The sequence below is a fragment of the Lates calcarifer genome, linkage group LG16_LG22 (assembly GCF_001640805.2).
Source record: "Lates calcarifer isolate ASB-BC8 linkage group LG16_LG22, TLL_Latcal_v3, whole genome shotgun sequence".
Lineage (NCBI taxonomy): Eukaryota > Metazoa > Chordata > Actinopteri > Centropomidae > Lates > Lates calcarifer.
Genome location: NC_066848.1, coordinates 13,709,838 through 13,730,956, shown reverse-complemented (window position 1 = coordinate 13,730,956; position 21,119 = coordinate 13,709,838). Strand labels below are relative to the sequence as shown.

The following is a 21,119-nucleotide window of genomic DNA, read 5'->3' as shown; positions in this document are numbered from 1 at the left end:
AGGCAGCAGTTGGGGAGACGCCAGTGACTGACCTGTGATTGTTCTTGGCCTTTCACCGTCTCCCCTCTGTCCTTTTTACTCCCCAGCTTGGGATTGTTGGGGCCTTTAAATTTCTTGGCCCCAACTCCTTTGGCTTTGGCTCCTGAGGCCTTCTCTTGGCCGCCCTCCTGCTTCCTGGGTTTGGCCAAAGGGAGGGGTTTGTCCTGTTCACCTTTAATGTGCCTCTCGTAGGGAAGGAGGAGCCTGAGGAGGAATGCAGGCACAGGAATGCAGATGAGTCTGTGGTATGATCATGTTATGTCATGTCACGATTGTAAGGAACAACAATTAGTCAATGTCCATCAAACACAAACAAAAACATTTCTTTAACCACTCAACAATTTCAGACTGGAAAAAAAAACTATACATCTGGACGCCCTAACATGGAGCAGCAGAGGCATTTTTTCGACGCCATACCAAAGAAAGAAAATTAAAGAACAATAAACCACACAAGTATTTTGTTTAGTAATACCAAAAACAGAATGAGCTGCAGCTTTGCCACAGGCATGCAGTGTATCAAATACGGTGCTTTAAAACATCCTCGTTTTAATACCTGGCAAGCATTAACAATCCTATTGTAATTAAACTAGGCTAGGGGAAATCCAGGTTCAGATGGGTGCCAGAGTATGTGTGTGTGTGAGAATGTGAATAACCAGTTATCTCCTGCTGAGACAGATCACATTTGGAATTAGTTTAACCTTGAGAGAAAAGAATATGTGTGTGCATGTTGTGTGTATGTGTGGGTGTGTAAAGTTAATGTGGTTGGGAATGAAAAGGAAGAAAATGTCTGGCAGAATTGAAATCAAACTGTTTAAAGGAGCCTCATAGCATATGATATCTTATTTAATATACTAATATGAATGATCACAGGAGCTGTTAAAGTGGTTACAGTCATAAAATATTTTTGCTGGTTATAGTAACAGCTCCAGTTTTTCACACACACTGTCCAGCTGACATGATGAAATGCAGCATAGCTGCATATGCTCCAACTTAATTAAGTCCATACTAAGTGACAAAAAAACATTCTGTAGAAAAAACATTCAACTATTTTTGACTTCTGTTATTTCTCTCCTGAATACTTCCCAAGTCAATTTTCCGTATCTGATGTCATAACTAATGGGAACATTAAGATCTGGATAACATAACAATACCCATGTGTAAAATAATGACATGAAGAAACCAGCGAGGGAAACTTTTAGACTTTTATTGCTCACAAAAGAAAATGGAAATTGGCATTAGGCCAGAAATAAGAAACGCTGTGTGGAAGAGGAAACCAAGACAACTGAAAAACTACAACACTCCAAACTTCAATAAGCTCCTGTGAAAATCTCTCCAGCTCCTCTGTCAGGTTTTTTACAATAACAATCCATAAAAGCCAGACAGAAACATGACTTTCTCAGTCATGAGAAAAAATAAGGTCTTCTCGTGTAACGACAAGAGACGGTTGCACTATTCCTTTTAAGGGACATGGCGGTAAAACAAACAATGAATCAAGAGCTGTTTCGCCCCCTCTTCAAAAGGAAGAAAAAAAAAAGCCTCAGAGAGTTCAAGAGGCTCTGTGGGATTTTTTGTTATTTTTCCTCTGAACAAAAGTGCTGGCAGGGAAAGCGGTAAAACTACATTTCATACAGCTGGTCTGGCACCAGGCCCCAGGCCAAGAAAGGAAATGTACTATTAAATGTGACTTATTGGAAAAACGGAGAGCAAAAGGGTTGTGAAAGAGAAGTGGGGAGGGAAAGAGAGCAAAAGGAAAAAAAGAAACAGGGGGAGAGAGGGAATGAAAGAAGAGATAATGACATGTTAATGAAGAGCACAAATGATTCTGAATGAAGGAGTGAAGAATCCTAGAAAACAGAGATAAAAACGCTCAGTCTTTTAAACTTTAAAATAGCAGTGTGGTATTTATTATGAATAGGGAAGTGGTTCTCAGGCGTTCTATATTTAGGATCTCTGAATAATTAGGTATTATGGCACAGAGAGGGAAGGTAGATTAAATGTTTCACCATTATATAAAAGTGGAATTGATTTCTTCAGGCTAGTAAATGTGTTTTCAACATGCTGAAATGTTCTGCTGCACTAACAGTGATCAAAGGGATAGAAAAGTGGCACATATATACAGTATACCAGCGTGCACTGTTGACTATCACAGTGATCTGTGGGAAAGAGATGGCTGCCTTGGCCAGGGTCAACTTTATGGAATGTCAATATGGGGTGGGGGGTGGGGAGTCGCAGGCACGGATAATGTAAGAGCTGAGCCCGGGAAATTACTGCAGCCTTAAATAGTTCCAAATGGAAAAGCTAAGATGCTGTGTTGGTCAGGAAACCAAAAATCAGTCTCAGGAAGTTCCCTACATTGTCACAATTATTTGCTTTGTTACATTTAATGAATACAAGACGACTTACCAAAACTGTAGCCTGTAAAATGGTGTGATTAACCTTTTACAGCTTTATGTAAATTTCCACAAATGGCTGAATAAGCTAAGAAAGTATAGGCTTCACAGCTGTCACTCATTTGTCCATTTTTAACTCTATGGTCAAAAAACAAAAAAACAAACAAACAAAAAAACTTAAGTTCATTTTTGTTTGTTTGTTTTTTGACATAGAGTTAAAATGACAATGATGACAGCTGTGAGCTTACTTTCTTAGCTTATTCAGCCATTTGTGGAAATTTACATAAAGCTGTAAAAGGTTAATCACACCATTTTACAGGCTACAGTTTTGAAAACTTAGTCATGATCATGTAATATAGCACTCATAACATAATAACACTTATATAAGTAGCAATTTCCTCCAAGGAAGGGGTTGAGCTTGGCAACCACTGCATTAGTTGAGAGAAAGCCAGGTGTAGCTGACTATTTGAGCCACGAGGGGGCGTGTGCTGCACTGAGAGATTCCAGGAAAGAATTTCATTAAGGCAGGAGAGGCAACATTTTTATGAGGTCAATAAATACTTAACTTCCTCTCATGCCAATTTATCACCCAGCTTTTGTTTAAGCAGCCGTTTTCCATGTTGATAACAAGCAACTAAAATATGCAGTGAAGAGATTAAATGTTGAATAGGCTGAGATAGAAAATGTCTAATGTAATTAAAGTAAAAAATTATTGCTTATACATACATATTATATGGTAGTGTGTGTGTGTACATATAATGTGTGTATATATATATATATATATATATATACATTATATATATATATATATATACATTATATGTACACACACACACACACACACACACACACACACGTACATATGTAAATATCTATGTGTGTGTATATTTATATTATTATGTATACATATATACATACATACATGTGTATGTGTGTGTGTGTGTGTGTGTGTGTGTGTGTGTGTCTATATATAATGTATTATATCTGATATCCGACTGATCTTAGAATCAGTAAGATCAATAACGGTGTAATTCATCAAACCACAAATGTCAACTAAGCATGTCTATGCCTTTGAAATGACGCCATGCACACAAAGCATCTCTCCCCCTCAAAAAAAAAGACAACTTGGCAAAAACAAGGTGACTTTACCAGCAATGTGCTGCTCTCATCTGAGTTTTGTGTTACAGGAACAAGCAGTGTGCTCAAATCCAAGAAATGCCTAAGTCACCAAATAAGTGGAAAAAGCCTGCGGGCTGTTCCATTTCAACAATTTCCCTCCCATCCATGCTGAAATTAATTTTAGCTGGTGTTGTGTTAAGATCACAAGAGCTGCTTCATGCGTAAAAAAAAAAAAAAAAAAAAAGGAAAAGAAACTATTTAAAGAGCTGGTGGACAAGCCCCAGGGGCTGTAGAAAGATTTAGAGGAAAGAAAATGACTTACTTTTACAAGCGTGTGAGGAAAAGAGAATACAATAAGAAAGATAAAATCAAATCTCTATCACATCTAAATGCAATGATTAAGCATCATCAGCACAATGAGAAACCAATAACTGCTGCAGAGAGAGAGAAAGAGAGAAGGGAGAGAGAGAGAGAGAAGAGGGAGAGAGGGGGGTGTGTGTGTGAAGCAAAGCTAGAGACAAGATGCCAGCAGACGGATAAATAGACATTGTAGCTGGTCCCTCTGCTTTGGATTCATGCCTCAAAGCCCCTCTTTTGTCTCGAAGCCAAACCACTTGAGGTGACCCTCATTCATGCAGTTAAAACAGGAGGGCAGCGCAGGAATGTATGAAAAACTTAAGTCCTTTGTCAAGTCTGAAAATACCAGATTTAAAATGACCTCTACTGTTCCCCCAGGGTTTGCTCTCATTAGCTGCTGCTGCTGCAGCCTGTGGTAAATGTTCGCCATAGCAGGTGTGAGCCAGGAGTACCAACTGTTTAAAATAAATGTGTACTATTCTGCATAAAGGAACACTCATGTCTTTCAGTCATTCAAGTATTACTACCCCAAAACTAAACGGCATATGTTCCCTCTTGCTGCCTTAAAGTGGACTGAAATCTCTGCAAGAATGTCATTAATTTAATTTGCTACTACACTGAACTAGTTATTAATCTCAGTAGACTTGAATAGATTCTCATACAGTTGATTGCCTGTCACAAGTCAATGCCGTAATTTGTGATATTTCATTGCCACCAGGGGAAAGGAACCTTGGTCCTTCTGATTAAATACCACGCATTAAAAACTCAACCCAATATTGTGATTTGTTGGATTGCTGCGAAAAAAGAAAGTTTCATCACTGAATGCTCAATGAAGCATTTTGTCTTGGGGAAACCATCTAGCTCTCAGAGGTTAAAATAGCTGCCTGCTATTTTAGTGTAAAGAACATGCAGCTCTTTGGCTACATTCCCACTGAAGCTGAAGTCCAGATTTAGTGGGAAGAGTCACGGATATACAAAATATTTGGCTGTGGCTCTTGATGCGGACAACATGTTGAGACATTGTTTGTACTGTTAAGGAACGCTGACAGAAATGATACAATGATGGTCTCATACCGCAGCCTCCTTTCTCTCCTACTTTATTTTGAATTATTTTACTTGTTCATTAAAATCTGTCATTGTTTTTGTCCTCTCTCTCTCTGCCTCTTTGGGAATAAAAAGCAGGAGGAGGGGGCGAGAGGTGACACTCCCCTCCCCACCACCTCTCATTGCAATCCAATGACACCCACTGCTTTAGAGCAAGGGAGCCGAGTAACTGAAATCTGTGTTTGAGCTACAGCATTAGACAAGGCGAGCTAAAGTGTAATGCGCTACATTTGACGCATCTGCAATACAGCAAGGACAATGCAGAGAGATGCTGACGGGCGCAAAATACTGAGTATCTACCAGAATAAAATTTGACAAAAAAAAAAAACAATCTCCTGTGCCTTTTCTTCTCCCCAAAATCTGAACTCTATCTTATTATAATTCTCAGTGTGAGGACTGGTTCAAGGTTTCCTTATAATTATGAGCAACAAATGTATTTTTATATCTGGAGAGCAGCTTTAGTGAATGCAGAGGAACATCGATTCCAGGAGGAATGAATAAAGGCTGAATCAATAAAACATCTAGTCGACTAAAATTGGAACAGGCATGCATCTGTCTTAAAAGAAAGACATATCTGCATGATCTGAGCCAAAGAATATTTCACAGGCCTCCGACTCTGTGTACAGTACATCTGGCACACATCTAATACTTTTAAGATGAAATGATTTAATCCAAAACCCCTCATCTGCGCTCTCTACTATTGCCCAAAACCTCAGAGTTTTTAAATAGCAAATTATTCTAAATTGCTTCTCTGTTGCCATGGATACCCCCCCTTCCAACCCCCCCCTCCTTCCCTCCCTCCCCAGCCCCAATACCAATCCCGTTGTGCAATTACATTAGAGTGCCAAGGCATGGTGAGGTATTAAAAATCTGTAAGAGGCAGAAATGAACAGAGATAGTGAAATGTGATGTTTCTGTAACAAGAGATCACGTAGGAAACCAGGAAGATTAAATATGTAGGAGCTGTTAAAAGGCGCTGACCTGTATAATGAAAGAAACAGCATGAAGTGCAAGGCAGGGAGTGGGTAAGAGAGAAAGAGAGAGAGACAGAGAGAGAGAGAGAGAGAGAGATAGAGAGAGAGGGAGGGGGGAGCACAGAGAAAATGGCACAGCACAGAAGCAAAAGGCAGTCTATTTCAAGGTTATTGATGCCATCTTTTTCATGACCTCATTTTTAATTCAGAGCGCTGGGCCCTGACAGCTAATCTCGGGAAACGGTTTAAATAAATATCATTAAAGCTTCCCCATAGCTGCAGCGGCAGACCTTGGCTTGGACATTTCTACATTGATCCCCCTACCCCCCACCCTCCTGCACACTAATGAACGGCGCTGTGCGACTAAAAAACAGTAACTTTGAAAATGACAATTAGCTGAGGTTATCTCCTGTTCAATTCCAGCTATGTAACTCCATTACTACCAGTGATTACCGCCTTCTCCTGGACAGCATAAATATAATAATTATGCTGCTGGCTCCGTCTTTCACAATAACATCTCCTAGGAAACCATTTCGTATGATTTTACCATTAGGGCTGTAAAGGGATAATGTGTATAATTTAAAATGAGAGCTGAATGCTTGTGGATATTCACAGTCTTTAACCCAAATAACACCAAGACAGCCGAGAATATCCACTTAATTTAAAGCAATTATGTCCTGAGATATTGTTTCCTTTCTTCTTACTAGCTTGAGACTTTTTTATTTCCTGCTCTACTCTACTTTGGTCCGCTGAGACAAATCAGAAGTGATGCTTCTGAGGGAAGAGGGAAACATAAGTGTTGTTCCAGTTTGTTCACTGTACATTCTTCCCCGTGAATTATATTTCTGTAGCACATTGACTAATGATTAAAGGTGGAAACAAAGACGCCTCTGGGGAACAAACACACACTTCAGCGAGCCCACAAACAGCCTCATTCATCATGCGGAGAGAATGGCCGTGTTTGCTGAGTTAATACAATGAAGCTAATTGCCCTCCAAGCAGCCCAAACACCAAGGCTCAGCTAAAATTATTCCCCTGAATGGAAACTTGCTCAGCTTCAGCTGATCTCTCTCTCTCTCTCTCTCTCTCTCTCTCTCTCTCGCTCTCTCTCTCTCACACATGCCCCATCACACACACCCCACCCCTCCTCCCCTCTTACACCTTCTCCCTCTCTGTCAGCCTGATATTCACTGCAGTGTGTGGATATTATTGCTTTGTATTGATTCAGCATTATTTTCTCTCAGCTGCTTCTCGGTGGCTGGAGAGGGAAAGGCCAGCGCAGCAGCAGTCACACCTCAGTGCTTCCCCCACATGGCTCTGTCCTACCCCAAGTCTGCCTTCCTGAGACCATATTTACTCCTTAAAAACTGATGGACAATACAGCTTTCTTTCTCTTTTAAACATCTGGCTTCAAATAATGTTCTAGGCAGAGATTGATCACAAAACAAGGATCAAAGACATATTCTGACTTTCGCAATAAAATGCATCATCTCCAATGCCAGGTGTTGAACTTCATATCTATTATTAGTATAAATAAGGAACTCTGATGTGCAGCAGTTGCTCCTTTAAAGCATATCCCTGATCATGGTAGCAGGAACGCAGTGTAAACGATGAAATCGCCCTCAGCCGAATATTTAGAGGAACGTTGTCAGCTTGTACAATACACTCTCACACCTATGGTTTCACACATTTCCTGGAAAAGCTGCTCTGGCCGCCACTGCCTATGCTTGCAAATTCGCTTACAGCATGCAATCTTGACACAATATGAAGCTGCGTGGCTCCCTCATATGGTACTGCTGGCATATTGCTGTATTACTGACAGGTGTGTGTGTGTGTGTGTGTGTGTGTGTGTGTGTGTGTGTGTCTGAGCTGTGCTGATGCATGAACTCGCAGCAAGCCGGGGAGATGGTGGAGAGGGTCACCGGCCCGGAGGAATGACCCGCTTCATGAGCGACCGGTTATCTCTCGTTGGGAAGATCGTATTTGGCATTTGTTTAACCTTGGGAAAGTGGGCGTGCGTGCATGTGTTTTGTGCGCGAGTGTGTGCGAGCGGCCCTGCATAATACTCTCACAGCTCCCTCAGGATCATATCCATATGCTTTTCTTTGGTTTGGTAATACCATCTGAGTGATTATAATGTGGGGGTTCAAAATGCTGCAGTATCTGACTGAATGATTAGATGAATACATTAGACTGGTGTTTTCATTTTACCTTGCAGCATCATGTGCATATATTGTGGGTGGGGTAGTTACTGTGTATGTGTATCCATGTACATCTGGTTAATAATTCAAAACTTTGCTGTCATTTCAAGCTTTTAAATCCTTTTCAGCCCGCTTGTAGAGCAGCATGGGTGGAGTTTACAGCATAATTGGTTCCATAGTGCCATGCAACTAATCAATTAATCCTAAGAAAATAACTGAATCTCATCTCAGAATGAATTAATCCGGGTCCACGAGGAGTGAATTTCTTAATACTAGCAGAATTACACGCAAGAGTTGGCGAGGGGCGATTCGCAAACCGTCCCACCAGTCTTCATGTGCGCGTAAGAGACTTCCTCTGAATAAGATCAATATTTGTCTTGTAGTGTCCAACATTGCGAAATCATATTTGATGCAGCTGTTAGGGAGTTTAATCACCTCGGGGCGATGCAAACTGTTCCATGTGTGCATGCATAGCAACAACGCGTCACATACATAAGCGGGGCCCCGACACAATAACTCACCTCTCGTAGTGTCTCCGTGTACACGTAGCGGCACTTGTGCTGCTGGGGTTCCCGCCCAATTCATCATATACGTGCTTCCACTGTCTACGCACTGTGATCTGAAGGGGCGTGGGGGGTGGGGGGTGGATGAGGAGGCAGAGATAGAGATAAGACAAAGAGAAAAAGAGAGAGACAAAGGATGACAATAACATGAATACAAAGGGAAGAAAATTGAAAAAATATGAGAGGAAGAAAGAATTTAAGAAACAAAAAAAAAAAAAAACAAAGAGAAAAACATAAGTGGTTGACATCATTTTGAGGTCTTGGGGAGTTACTGAGTCATGATGTTCCACTTATTGAATCCTCAACACTCAATTCTCTAACATAATAAGCTCTGTTAACATCATGCAGTCAGTTGTTCCTGCTATAACCCCTTATCCCATAACAGATGACGGGCTACAACATAAAACACAAAACTGCAGGCTGCCACAGAGCTAACAAAGCCTCGACATGAAACGTGAGATAATCAGCTGCAGATATGAGGGTTTTAAAAAGGATATGAGCCCCCAATTATATGAGCTGTATCCTGTTTATTGCCCAGGTCTGGCTGTCTGTTTGCATGACATTATACCAGCTAGCTAACGAAGAAACGGGCGTGAGCAATGCACTTGACGACTTAACATCAAACGTTGACTTCACTTTGGAAACACGTCGCACATGAATAGTGAGTGAATAAACGGCAGGTAAGGCTGCCAAGTTAAATGCCTCAGCCTGACACACACTTGTTTCTGACTCACTCTGGTTGTGTGTGTGTGTGTGTGTGTGTGTGCATGTGCATAAAGGGTATATATATGCACTTCATCTCCAACATGGGAAAAAATGAGTGATTTGACCAATTTCCTTCTGACCAGTACAGAGCAGAGGAACATGTGTTTTCCACTCCAAGTGGGGGGGGTAGGGGGCTGAAACAACGGCATCATTTTAGCTAAATGTGGCTCTGAGCAAGACTTTCTTCTTGGGAAAATAGTGACTGACCTCAAGGGGCAAAAGGAGGGCAGAGAAAGAACAGAGAAGGGATGAAAGAAGGGAGGTAGGTAGGAAGACAGCGAGAGAGAGAGATAATAAAGAATGAGGGAGGAAGGAGGAGGGAAAGAGAAAGGGGGGGGGGGGGCAGACGAAAAAAGGGAGGGACCTCAACGAAAGAAAGCATATATTGCCACATATGTGAATACTTACCAACTCATATCCTCCAAGTTTCTGAGCAGCTTGAAACATAGTCCAAAGGTTGACTGTGGGAGACAGAAGACAAACAAGGCAGTCAGGAACTCTGGGAAAAGGACCTGGGCTGAAACACATGACGTCATATACAGTCATTACACCAGAGAGTGGGAGATAAATACAGTGCTGGAGGAAGTATTTAGATCCTTTAGCTAAGTAGAAGCAGCAATACCAAAGTCGTTCATTTAAGTATTACCAGCGAAATGTACTTAAATATCAAACGCAAAAGTACTCATTGTCCTGAATGGCCCCTGTCAGTGTGTTACATTATTATGTTTTACATTATTGGATTAGTTGTACTGATGCGTCAACATGTAAACAGTGTTTAAGTGACGTAAGTGGTCACCGGAGAGTCAATTTTACAAACTCAGTTAAGAGTTTTGTAGTTTGACCTATACCAACAATGCACTGTATTACATAAGCTGATGATATGTTTGTTTGTTTTTTTAAATAAAAACGAAAGAGTGTAGTAACTATAACTGTGAAATTAGACTCCACTTTATTTTCAGTGCACACTTCAAGTATCAATAGAGCATAATGCAGTTTAGTATTGAACAAAATACTGTAAATAATAGCAAAGTGCATATTGATAGGCTGTATACAGAGATGAATGAATGTACAGAATGAACAATAGATAGATAGATAGATAGATAGATAGTCATTTCAGCATCTCAAAAGAATATAGTAATTATATATTCCTGGAATGGCAAACTGAAAACAGCTTTTTATCATTTTCACAGAAAGCAATGCTGCACTTCAGCTGAAAGGATGCAAAATAAATATTGAGTACAATCACTGTTATGTGATAAAATACAGAAAATGCTTCATCCTGACAAAGAGATTTGTTAACCCTCAGCTGCAGCCTGCAGGTATGAATGAAAACCATTACAAGCATCAAACGCTTGGCAATATGCTCAAACTTCTGTTTGAACTAATGCAAATTCATTTGCATTGATTTCCCCATGCAAATACCCCATGACAGGCCATATCAAAATACAAGACTTGTGTAACAATCTCCTAAAAATAGCCATGTAAGCTTTCAGAAAGGCTTCAAATGGCTGTCTGTCGTTGAAAGAAAATATTTCCCACAAACAAAGAAGCACAAGTTCATTGGAGGACTTTTTGTGCCAATGACATTTGTATTTGCTTTCTGTAACATCATTGTTTAACATTTTTATATGAAGGCCTATAAATAAGAAAAGGAGGCCTCGCCTGGGGAGAAATCCATCAAAATTCAATCTGTGCATACACAAAGCCTTGCATTTGTCAAAATGACATTTTCCTATCTCCGCATTTGACAGCATTGATTTTTTCCTTCCCTCCTCTCTGCGACCGTTGTCAATGCACGGGTGGAATAACAAAGGGAGCTGGGTAGGTTTTTCTGTTTGAACTGAGCAATCTGGCGTATTGTGCTTTCTGACTGTAGAAACAGAAAGATGGTCTATTTAACTAGCTTGTTATGCATCGACTGTAATTACCACAATAGTACACGGGACTGGGAGGGAACAGAACAGATAAAGGAAATGAGAGAACATGCCTTTTCTTAGATGTCTTGTCATTAGCAATTTCTTTTCTTAATTCCCCTCTATTTGGCAGGGGCAATTATCACTGAGATAAGGATGACAAAACAGGAACACAATGCAGCCTCAATGACACACCGATGGCATGGCAATTAGACAACAAGGCTCAAAGAGGGAGACAAATTGGAACTGATGTTCACAATCACATGCCCAAGAACTGAGGCACACAAGCGTCTGGAATAGCCACACACACACACACACACACTCAGTGTTACCAGTTAATCTTGCAGATCAAGGACATTCAGAATATACAATGTAACCACTACTATTCCCATTTTATTCTTCCTCAGTACACTCTATCTCTCATTTCTTTCAATGCCTCGACCGCACTCATACAACTTCAGTGGCAGCAGCTGTAGAGCAAAGTCAATATTAAGAAAGTGATAAAAAAAATAGAGGGACAGCAACTCGCATGCATAAACTGAAGCCACAGTTTCCTTCTCCAACTGTACTGTTCCTCAAATGTAACAGCCAACTATTTTCTGTCATTTCCTGTCATTCAGATGCTGGTGTGCATTCAGCCTCTGTGAATAGGTTTGCTGAAGTTATTTATTTATTTATTTATTTATTTTTGTACTTTGTCAAGGACAGTAGAAAGGAGACATCTTGAGGCATTTCTATACACTAGATACAAAAAAGAGGAAGATGTATTACAGCTGAAACATTAGTTAATTGAAAGAATTATCTGCAACAATTTCAGAATTAATTAATAATTTGTTTTTTTTTAAAGCAGAAATAGTGAAAAATGCCAGTCTTAGGACCCAGCTCCTCAAATGTGAAAACATTTGCTGTTCTTCTCGGTTTAATATCATTTTACTGAATATCTTTGGATTCTGCACTGCTGGTTGGACAAAATAAGACTTCTTAAGATGTCGCCTTGGATTGTAATGAACATTTTTTTTCCACCATTTTGACTTTTCACATGAATGATTATCTGATCAGAAGAAAAATAATTACTGGATTAATCATTAGCTGCAGTCCCAAAATATTGATAAGTCATAAATTAAATGTTAAGATGTGCTGCTTTTTTTTTGTTTTCTATGACAATAAACGTTAAATATTTTTGGGGGTTTTGGATTATCAGTCACACTAAACAGAAAAATCTGAATATGTCAGCTTGTGCTTTGGGAAAGTGTGACAGACATTAATCCCAATTTCCTGATATTTCAGAGACAAATGGTTCAGCACACTGATGAAAACCCTCACCAGCTGCAGCCCTGGAACTTATTCAGCCACAGCTTCTCAACAAGTTACTTTGAAGATTATGACAGCAGTCAGTGCAAAATACATGTGACTATTACAGACGTGGAGCTAAGAGGCTGGCTGGTCTCAGCTCAGCACCTCTTCTCTAAGATGTGTAATACATACAACCCCTGAAGTGAAATATAAATTCAACATGAGAGCGAGGCAAGCAAACAAGTGGGCACTGTGCTAAACCAGTAAAATTAAAATTACTGGGTTTAAAATATGTTATGAGCCATTTGAGGTAAAGGCAGATCGACTGCATTTTAATCGTTCATCTCTCTCTGCTGGGCTGTAAAGAGTCACAATTGCAGTCTTTAAAAAAAACACAGGTATAAACATCTCCATAGCTGGGAGATGAGGTGGAATATACATAAATAGTCCATGTTCGAATTCAGAAAGAGGGTTTTTTTTAGAGGTGAATCAAATGGATATTTTTGTAGACCTGCCAACAAAGCATGGGTATGTCTGGTAAAACATTCAACCATCTGTTGCTTTGTTAAACTCCAGAGAACTTCATAAAAAGGATTATTACTCAAATGCAACTTAAATAACATAATTTCAATTTCCATTTCAGGAAAGTGAGCTCTTTGATCTTTTAAAGCATTTGTAGCGAGTTTAAAAGAAGAATACGAAAACGGCGCCTGATTATATCTAAGGGTTTGTTGTATTAATTATGATGTGCCCCCCCCACCCCCACCCTTTACATGTGCTGATGTGTGCTTGCTGCCAAGGACGAAGTTTAAACAGCATGATTTCACCATTTAATGAGGGCCTCGCTTATGATGTGTCTGGTTTTGAGATTCAAAGCATGTACTGTATGTAAAACAGTTGGCGCATGGCCCTCGACTTTATTCTGAGCTCAAAACGGAGAAATGCCAACCAAAAAGTAAAGCGACGTCGGGTGTGTAATTCTCCCTCCATCTCTCTCTACATCTTCCTCGCTCCCTTCTCTCTATCTCCCTCAACCACAATGACCTATTTAAGCAACAACGTGTCGGCAGTCTAGATGACAGGATTGTCAAAATACCGCGGTGAGGTTAGCAGAGTCGAGGCGACCACAGCTTACCTTCATGTAATAGTTTAGAGTAATGAGTTTTACTGTGCTATAAACTGTCACTGTTAAATTCAATAGACATCTCTCTCCCTGTCCTGCCTCTTGTTAATTTGCTGATGTTGTGGCGCTGCGCTCTGATGTGAATGGCTAAATCTTTCTTGGCTTGTTTGACATTAATGCAAATTGTGAATTTCTTTCCTTGAACAGGCTCTGAAGAAGAAGAAGTAAAATCTGAAAAAACACAGTTTGAGAAGTGAACCCACGTTCTCATGTGTCTTGCCTAGAGATCAAACGCGAAAAACAAACACACTTTTTCGGTTTCACGACTGTGCCCTTTATGGTGTTTACGAGCATGTTTCTCCCTCTCTGTCCCATGCACACCGAGTGCAAGCTAAGCATCCGACCTATATTAGAAATCTTTCATCTCTGGCAGACGTGTTTCCCATGCGTGTGAAGTTCTTTTACCGCTGTTAGAGGACGTTCTTGGCCTTAACAGGAAACCCCTTTGACAAGTGTGAGAAGATATTCTCTCTTTATATAAAAGCCAAGCAAAACGTGCTCTGACAGGGAGCCTCCAGAGTTTTATACTAACCACTAGATGAGATGTTTTTCTCAACATCGACAATTATTCCTTTAGTTTATTACTCCTGCAGATTGAATGTGTTTTTTGTACAGTTTAACAGCAGTGTAATTTAGAGATTTTGGGCATAAGGCCTGCAGTAGTTGGCAGCCACCCACACTTCTTCCCCTACAGCTCTCATATTCTGGATAGTTAGGACAAAATTTGCCCTTGGCGTGACTCAAAAGCAGCTACTGCTTTCTCAACTGGTCAACAACATGGGGGCACTATAGATGAGGTGCGGTTAGAGATGCTGATTAAAATCCGCACAGGGTTTTTCCCTGCCTATTTCACTCTTTTGTATGACTTAGAGAGTGAAGTTTCACCCTGATACCTGAAGTGTAATTTGAAGCATATACTTCTGGATCTTATCTCTGAGCACAGGGGTTCAAATAATGTCTTTTTTCTTATTGCATGGAAACTCTGATTAGGTGATGGTACTTTTATGGTTGTTTCTTTTTTTTTTCCTTTCTTTTTCTGTTGGTTTTTAAGCCCCATTCAGACTGCTAGCCCTCTGCAGTGGTGTTATTACTTATAAATCTCCAAAATAAACCAGGTAAAATGCATCCACACAAACTTTACTATAACACTGTTGAGTCTAAACAAGAGTACACTATTGTTTAAACACTGCCAGTGAGGGAATAAGAGAATAAATCGTCCTACTCACTCTGTTTGAAGCCGAGGAAGGGAATCCTCTCTATGGGCGTGTCTCTGTCTTTCATGTACTTGTAGAGCGCTACTAAGAAAGCCTGCTCCTCCGCTCGACTCTCCTCTGATGTTTCCTCCTCTGTTTTCTCCTCCTCGTTCCTCTCCTCCTTTTCCTTCTCCCTATCCTTCCCTCTCTCCTTCTCCTCAGCTGAGGATTTCTTGCTGAGGCCGTTGGCCTTGTGTTTGGCTGCCGGGGTTATTTTTCCGTTGGGTACCGTTTTACAGTTGGGTTTGACCTGCAAAGGGAGAGGGAGAGAGAGAGAGGCATAAAGAGTCAGCAGATGTAATTTTAGATGAAAATTGAACCCTTAATGGAGCGTTATTTAAATGATGTCAGACGGTTTTTGGATGAAATGTGTTTCGGTTCGAGCACAAACAAATATTCTTACAGGCCACAGAGGCAGCCTCTCATTGATTATGAATGGAGCAGCTCTTCTTGTCACCAAAGATTAGGAACAGATTAGTTTGACTGCAGCTTCGAGAGAGAATTGCTAATATTGATTTAACTGCTCCAAGGTCATAGGAATAACAGCTGTGGAGGGGCTTTTATTTCCTTCGCTTTGAATATTACAATCAATGTTGTAGGGCTGTAACATTCAATAGATAGGGGCTTGATAAAAAGGAGCACTGGAAAATACAGAATCAATGATACAAAGTCTTTCATAGCATCACTGAAAATCATTGATTTCTTTAGTACAATGCATAATAAAAATCTGGCAACATAGTATTTCAATAGTGGTCGAGTGATTCTTTGTTTTTGGAAGACGCAGTGGAAAAAAAGTGAAAACATCTTGTTCCTCTGTGCGACCATGCTGTATGTGTTCTAATGTTATTATTGTGGTGGGATTAGGAGAAAAGACAAACAGACAAAGAGAGTGCTGCTGAATAACTATACCATCATGACTGATCCATTAAGTGAATAAATTAACGAGATGGAAACAAATGATGTTGGTTTGGAGCTGCAATGATTAGTTGATCAATCAGTTGACAGAATACTAATCGACACAGCAGTTTGTTAAATCATTAGTCACTTCAATAATTGCCTAAGTAAAAAAATAAATAAATAAAAAATCAGTTCCTGTCATTTGTGAGGATTTGCTGCTTTTCTTATAATCATATGTCATAGTAAAATCAACATCAATTTTGTATTTTGGACTGTTAATCTCACAAAACAGGCAATTTGATGACATAATCTTGGTCTTTAGGCAACTGAAAGATTTTTCTATTTTCATATTCTGGCCCTTAACAGATCAGATTAATTGATTAATCAAGAAAATAATCATGATGAAAATAATCCCTATATTGTTTGGACTAGGGTTCCACAAATATAACATTTATCAGAAAAAAAACACATCATCATTTCCCAAAGGTATTATATGTTTAATGTAGTGTTACATAGCCTAAACAAATGCCTACACCTGATTGTGAGCTATATCAGCTCAACTATATCAGTGTGCTGCATATACCGTAAAGAATGTAACACACACACAGAATGTTGCTGTGTCTCTCACAGTGAATCAGAGATTAAAATGTTGCCACCTTGTTCTGTAACTGAAGACCTGGAGAGCAGCTGGTAGACAACACAAGTTTGAGTATCACTAAAAGGAGAGTTTAAGTAACTTGGTACTGTATAGTACTCATCATATAATGTATGTTATTTCTCTGATAAACATTAACATGAGTGCTGCTTTTTATGCTGGATTTCTATTGCTCAAATATCTGTATAATTCACTTAGAGCACAAGGTAGTGTGAAGTGTATATTATATAAAGCTTTTCTAATGTTTATTTATTTTTCCTTCATTTCATTCAAGGAGATCTTTGTCTGTTTTATTACCTCTCAGTCTGTCTCTGTGTTGCCATGTCATGTCCATTTCCCCCCAGGGATCTTATGTTATTCTATCAAGGTTTATCTCAGTCTCTCTTACCTTGGTAGTAGTTTTGCTCTCTGGGCTGCAGGGGTCTTGTGCTGCCACTGCTGTTGACCCCTGGGCTGACCCTGATGACCCTTGACCCTGAGCCTGACCCTGGGAGTCCCTCCTCTGAGAAATGGACAGTTTCTTCTTCCGAGGTCGCCCCTTCAGGTTGGGAGCTGAAGGGAAAAGGAAACAGCCACAATGAGAACATCCATTTGGGTGGAAACACGTGTGCTGATGCAGCACCCGCCCGATAAAAATCACTGTGCATTTTCACTTCTTTGCTGCTTTGCTGGTTAAGCCTAATATTTTTTATCTTAATATACTTTTATTTGAAAGGAAGAATGAGAGAGATATGAAAACTTTTATAGCCCCAAACTTCCATTTCCTCTCTGGGAACATTGACTTTTAGCTGGAAGGGGATGGAGGCTATGACAGGGAAAGGAATTTCACAGGCCTGCTAGCCTGTACCTAATTATTTTTAAACTGGATTAGTGCAACATTGTACTGAATGGGGTAGCAGGCTGCCAAATTGCTCCAATGTGCTAGTAAACAGGATCTTCAAGTTCCCTCTCAGCCTAAAAGAGAAGCTACATTTAAATTCAGACAGATGTATTTTTAAGATTTCACATGAGGGCGTCGTAACAGTCGAGCAGTTAGTATAATACTGTAAATGACAGATGCTGGTTAACCCACAAACCCACAAAAGGGGAAGAAATTTTAAACAAACAGTCCCGGCTAAGAGAAATATTTGATACAGATGCTGCAGTCAGAGCTTGTATGCGTTTCTCACACAACAGCATATATAATACGACTGTGTTTTATCTTTTTTTTCACAGCAGGACTGCCACAGCTGTCTTCTCGTCAACAGCATCAGCATCATTAAGAATTACATTATACTACAGCACCTCAGATGAGATGATCATCATGGCTCTATTTTTGGTTTCCCTCTGGTTTAGCCTGCTCATGCCTTAAAGCTGAACGCTGTTAATTAAAAACACATGAACCTGCCTGATAGGAGCTCTTTGTTTGAAAGGCTGGCAGATATAATTGCTCAGTTCACATTACACACACAATAAAGTATTTAAGGCCTCCAAGTCCTTTGTACACCCACGTTTATGTCAACCCGCGACAGTAATGTAACTTCTTGGCAGAGTGCCTTGCCTCCACGCAGCAACACAAACAGAGATAAGCTCAAAGGAGAGAGGGAAAAAGGAAGAGAGAGAGGGAGAGAAAGAAAAAGAGAAAAACTTCAAATAATCCAAGTTCAGTCACGTATTTCACAGCGTCAACGTTCTTTTCCTTCCATCTGCAATGACAATTAAATCACATCCAAGGTTGTTCTCTGCCAAAAGGACTCTGTGATTATTTTTGTCGGATCAAATTCCCATCAAGAAAATGTTACAATAACACCGGAGCTGAATAAAAACTAAGAGGCAGTCATTAAACAGGGTAAAATGATCACGACTCAGCAACCTATCACTTTGTGTTGTTGTTTTCACAACCACGACGCTGTGGAGAAACAGCGCAGGGAAAATTCCAAGGACATTTGTTGTGCATTTGTCATCCCTTTGGCACTAAAAAAAACAAGTTTTCAACACTGTAATCTTTACTTAGAAAGCACTGGGTGTGTTTCTTCCTTCAGTGCTCACTCTGCCTCTTTCTTTCTGCCAATTACTCATTAATGGTGAGAAATTACATAAACCCTTTCATTTATTTATTTACTTGTGTTTAATTTTGAAGGGACAGATGCACAAACACTAAATATTCACTGAACAGATAATACCACATATCATAGTATTTATAGCCTAAGCACATTTGCAATGCTGTAAAAAAAAAAAAAAAAAATTCATATGTAACTAGCCAAAGTCAAAACATAAACATACTTTTAAACTTGATTAAATCTTGAGAAAACTAAGTGATGATTACATGCCAGACATACAGTATACAGTGCATTAAAATAGCACACATGTAATCGTACAAAACACAAACATTATGTGACAGATGACTAATGCTCACAGGTTTGACTTGTAGCAGATTTATTTTCTAACATGTGACATGGGTTTAAACAAACGTCGCACAGGTCCGAGAGAGGTCACACACTTGGCTCGACTCTGTTTTTAGTCCAATGCAAACCCCCTGACACCCTATGCAGAGTTACATAACCTGCCTGTCTGTTTACATTTTTCATCGGGTCAAATACTGCTGCGTAAGAAAATACTGCAATTACAGGCAAAATGCTGCAGCATAACACGCGGGCCAGTTTAAATGCATTGACTTATTGATAGAGGACAAGTTAAAACAGCCCAGGTAGATATATTACTGTCAGCTGGGGTCAAACGGTGCATTTGTGTATTTTTGTAAACATGCACAAGCAGGCACTCAAGGTCAAGTGCAGACAATCTTTTCCTGTGCTGCAGAAGTTGTGCAGACCTTGTGATCTGCTCTCCTTGGGGCAGAGTTGCATAAGGGAGGAGTGTTCAACTTTAGAATAACACAAAGAAAATCAAATACAGACTGACTCTGTGCAGATTGATTTTCTAGAATGGAAACACAGACATTTATAGTCTGTGAAAAAAACAAACAAAGCTAACATCACAAGATAGTGATTTTATAGCACCCTGGGAGATGAGATATTTTTGCCTCTCTGTGGGCATTAAGTGTTTTTGTCAGTGTACTAGAAAAGAAAGAGATCATTTAAGTATACATGATACTTCCCTCGACAAGCCAAAAATGGGCATTATAGTCACACACCAAAAATGGCTGCTGCCCAAGCTCCCAAGTTCCTTTTTGCTTCCCATTGAGTTACTTATTTCTCACTCTGTGGTTTTCTGCTTATCTGGGTTGCTGACATGACTTGGAAATGTGCCTTGAAGTGACCAGAGGAGACTCTTTCCTGGTCCTTCACAAACCCCAGAAGGCAATCTTGCACGCGCACACACACACACACGCACACACACACACGCACACACACACACAACAGTCACAGACACTCACACTGCCATTATAATGCTGAACAGTAGTGAACAGCATTCTGGATCACGGCTGGTTGAAGGGAGGTGAGGCTATGCGTGCACGTGCACGTGCACACACAGACAGACACACACAGACATATATACAGGTGAGGGGTATTCCCTCGGGTGTGAATCCATCATGTCTTGTCACAGAGCACAACCCTGAGCCACGGAAGTCACAGTGACTTCAGTAGCAAGATGCACAGCCTGACAACTTGATCTCCGGATGCAGCCGAACACTCTCAGCTCTTAACAGCTTCACAACGCAGCTAAGTCTAATAATTTCTCCCCCCTTAGATTCAATTAAATACAGCCCTAATACCTCTGTTTCATTGCCATTCAGTTGATGTCAATGATAATGAAAAACTCATTAGAGACAGCTCAGGAAGGGTTCTGACAGTTCTATGCATCAACAGAGTAGAGCCACAGGGAACCACAACAAAATGGACTGATTGATTGAGAGGCTGCTGGGAATGGAGAGACGTATCAAGCCGACTGGAGAATACAACTGATGGATGCCTCAGTTGATAACGCTCACAAAAATTGACTGAAAAAAGGGGGAAAAAAAGCTCAGTATCTCCATGTGTTCATTTAATGATTGTCTCTTTAAAGGAGGGTGGTTTCAAAAATCCTCTTTAAAGCAGATGGACAAATGACTGCTCTGATTATGCACATTTTTTGTATCTGATTGGCAAACCGAAATTAAAAGCTCAGGGACCCAAAAAACACTTTGATGTATTTTAAAAGATTAGCAGCCAACTCATCCTTTCACTTTGCATTTTGGAATAACAATTATGACTAAAGGAATCTGTCATTATTGCACCTACCTATTCTTAGCAACACTAGCGGTATGGCATTTATCCTCCACAGATGATGTATCCTATTAACTTTGCCTCGAGCACCACCTTGAGGTTCACGTTTATTGTTTAGAGCGAAATGTCTCGCTAAAGACTGGATGGATAGCACGACGTTGTAGCTAGACACACTCATGTTTCTCTCAGGATGATCTGTAATTCAAATGAT

The 21,119-nt window shown here is 40.1% G+C and overlaps 1 protein-coding gene across 1 annotated transcript in view; it reads right to left on the bottom strand.

The window, feature by feature from the left end:
* The window catches only part of arid5b (AT-rich interaction domain 5B), a 75,336-nt gene that overhangs the window by 4,467 nt on the left and 49,750 nt on the right, over positions 1–21,119 (bottom strand). The window contains exons 5-9 of the mRNA XM_018697002.2: positions 17,095–17,258; positions 15,128–15,404; positions 9,921–9,973; positions 8,706–8,803; positions 33–243 (exon numbers count right to left, since the gene is read on the bottom strand). Of these exons, the coding sequence (XP_018552518.1) occupies positions 33–243; positions 8,706–8,803; positions 9,921–9,973; positions 15,128–15,404; positions 17,095–17,258 (803 nt within the window). The remainder of the gene's footprint in view (positions 1–32; positions 244–8,705; positions 8,804–9,920; positions 9,974–15,127; positions 15,405–17,094; positions 17,259–21,119) is intronic.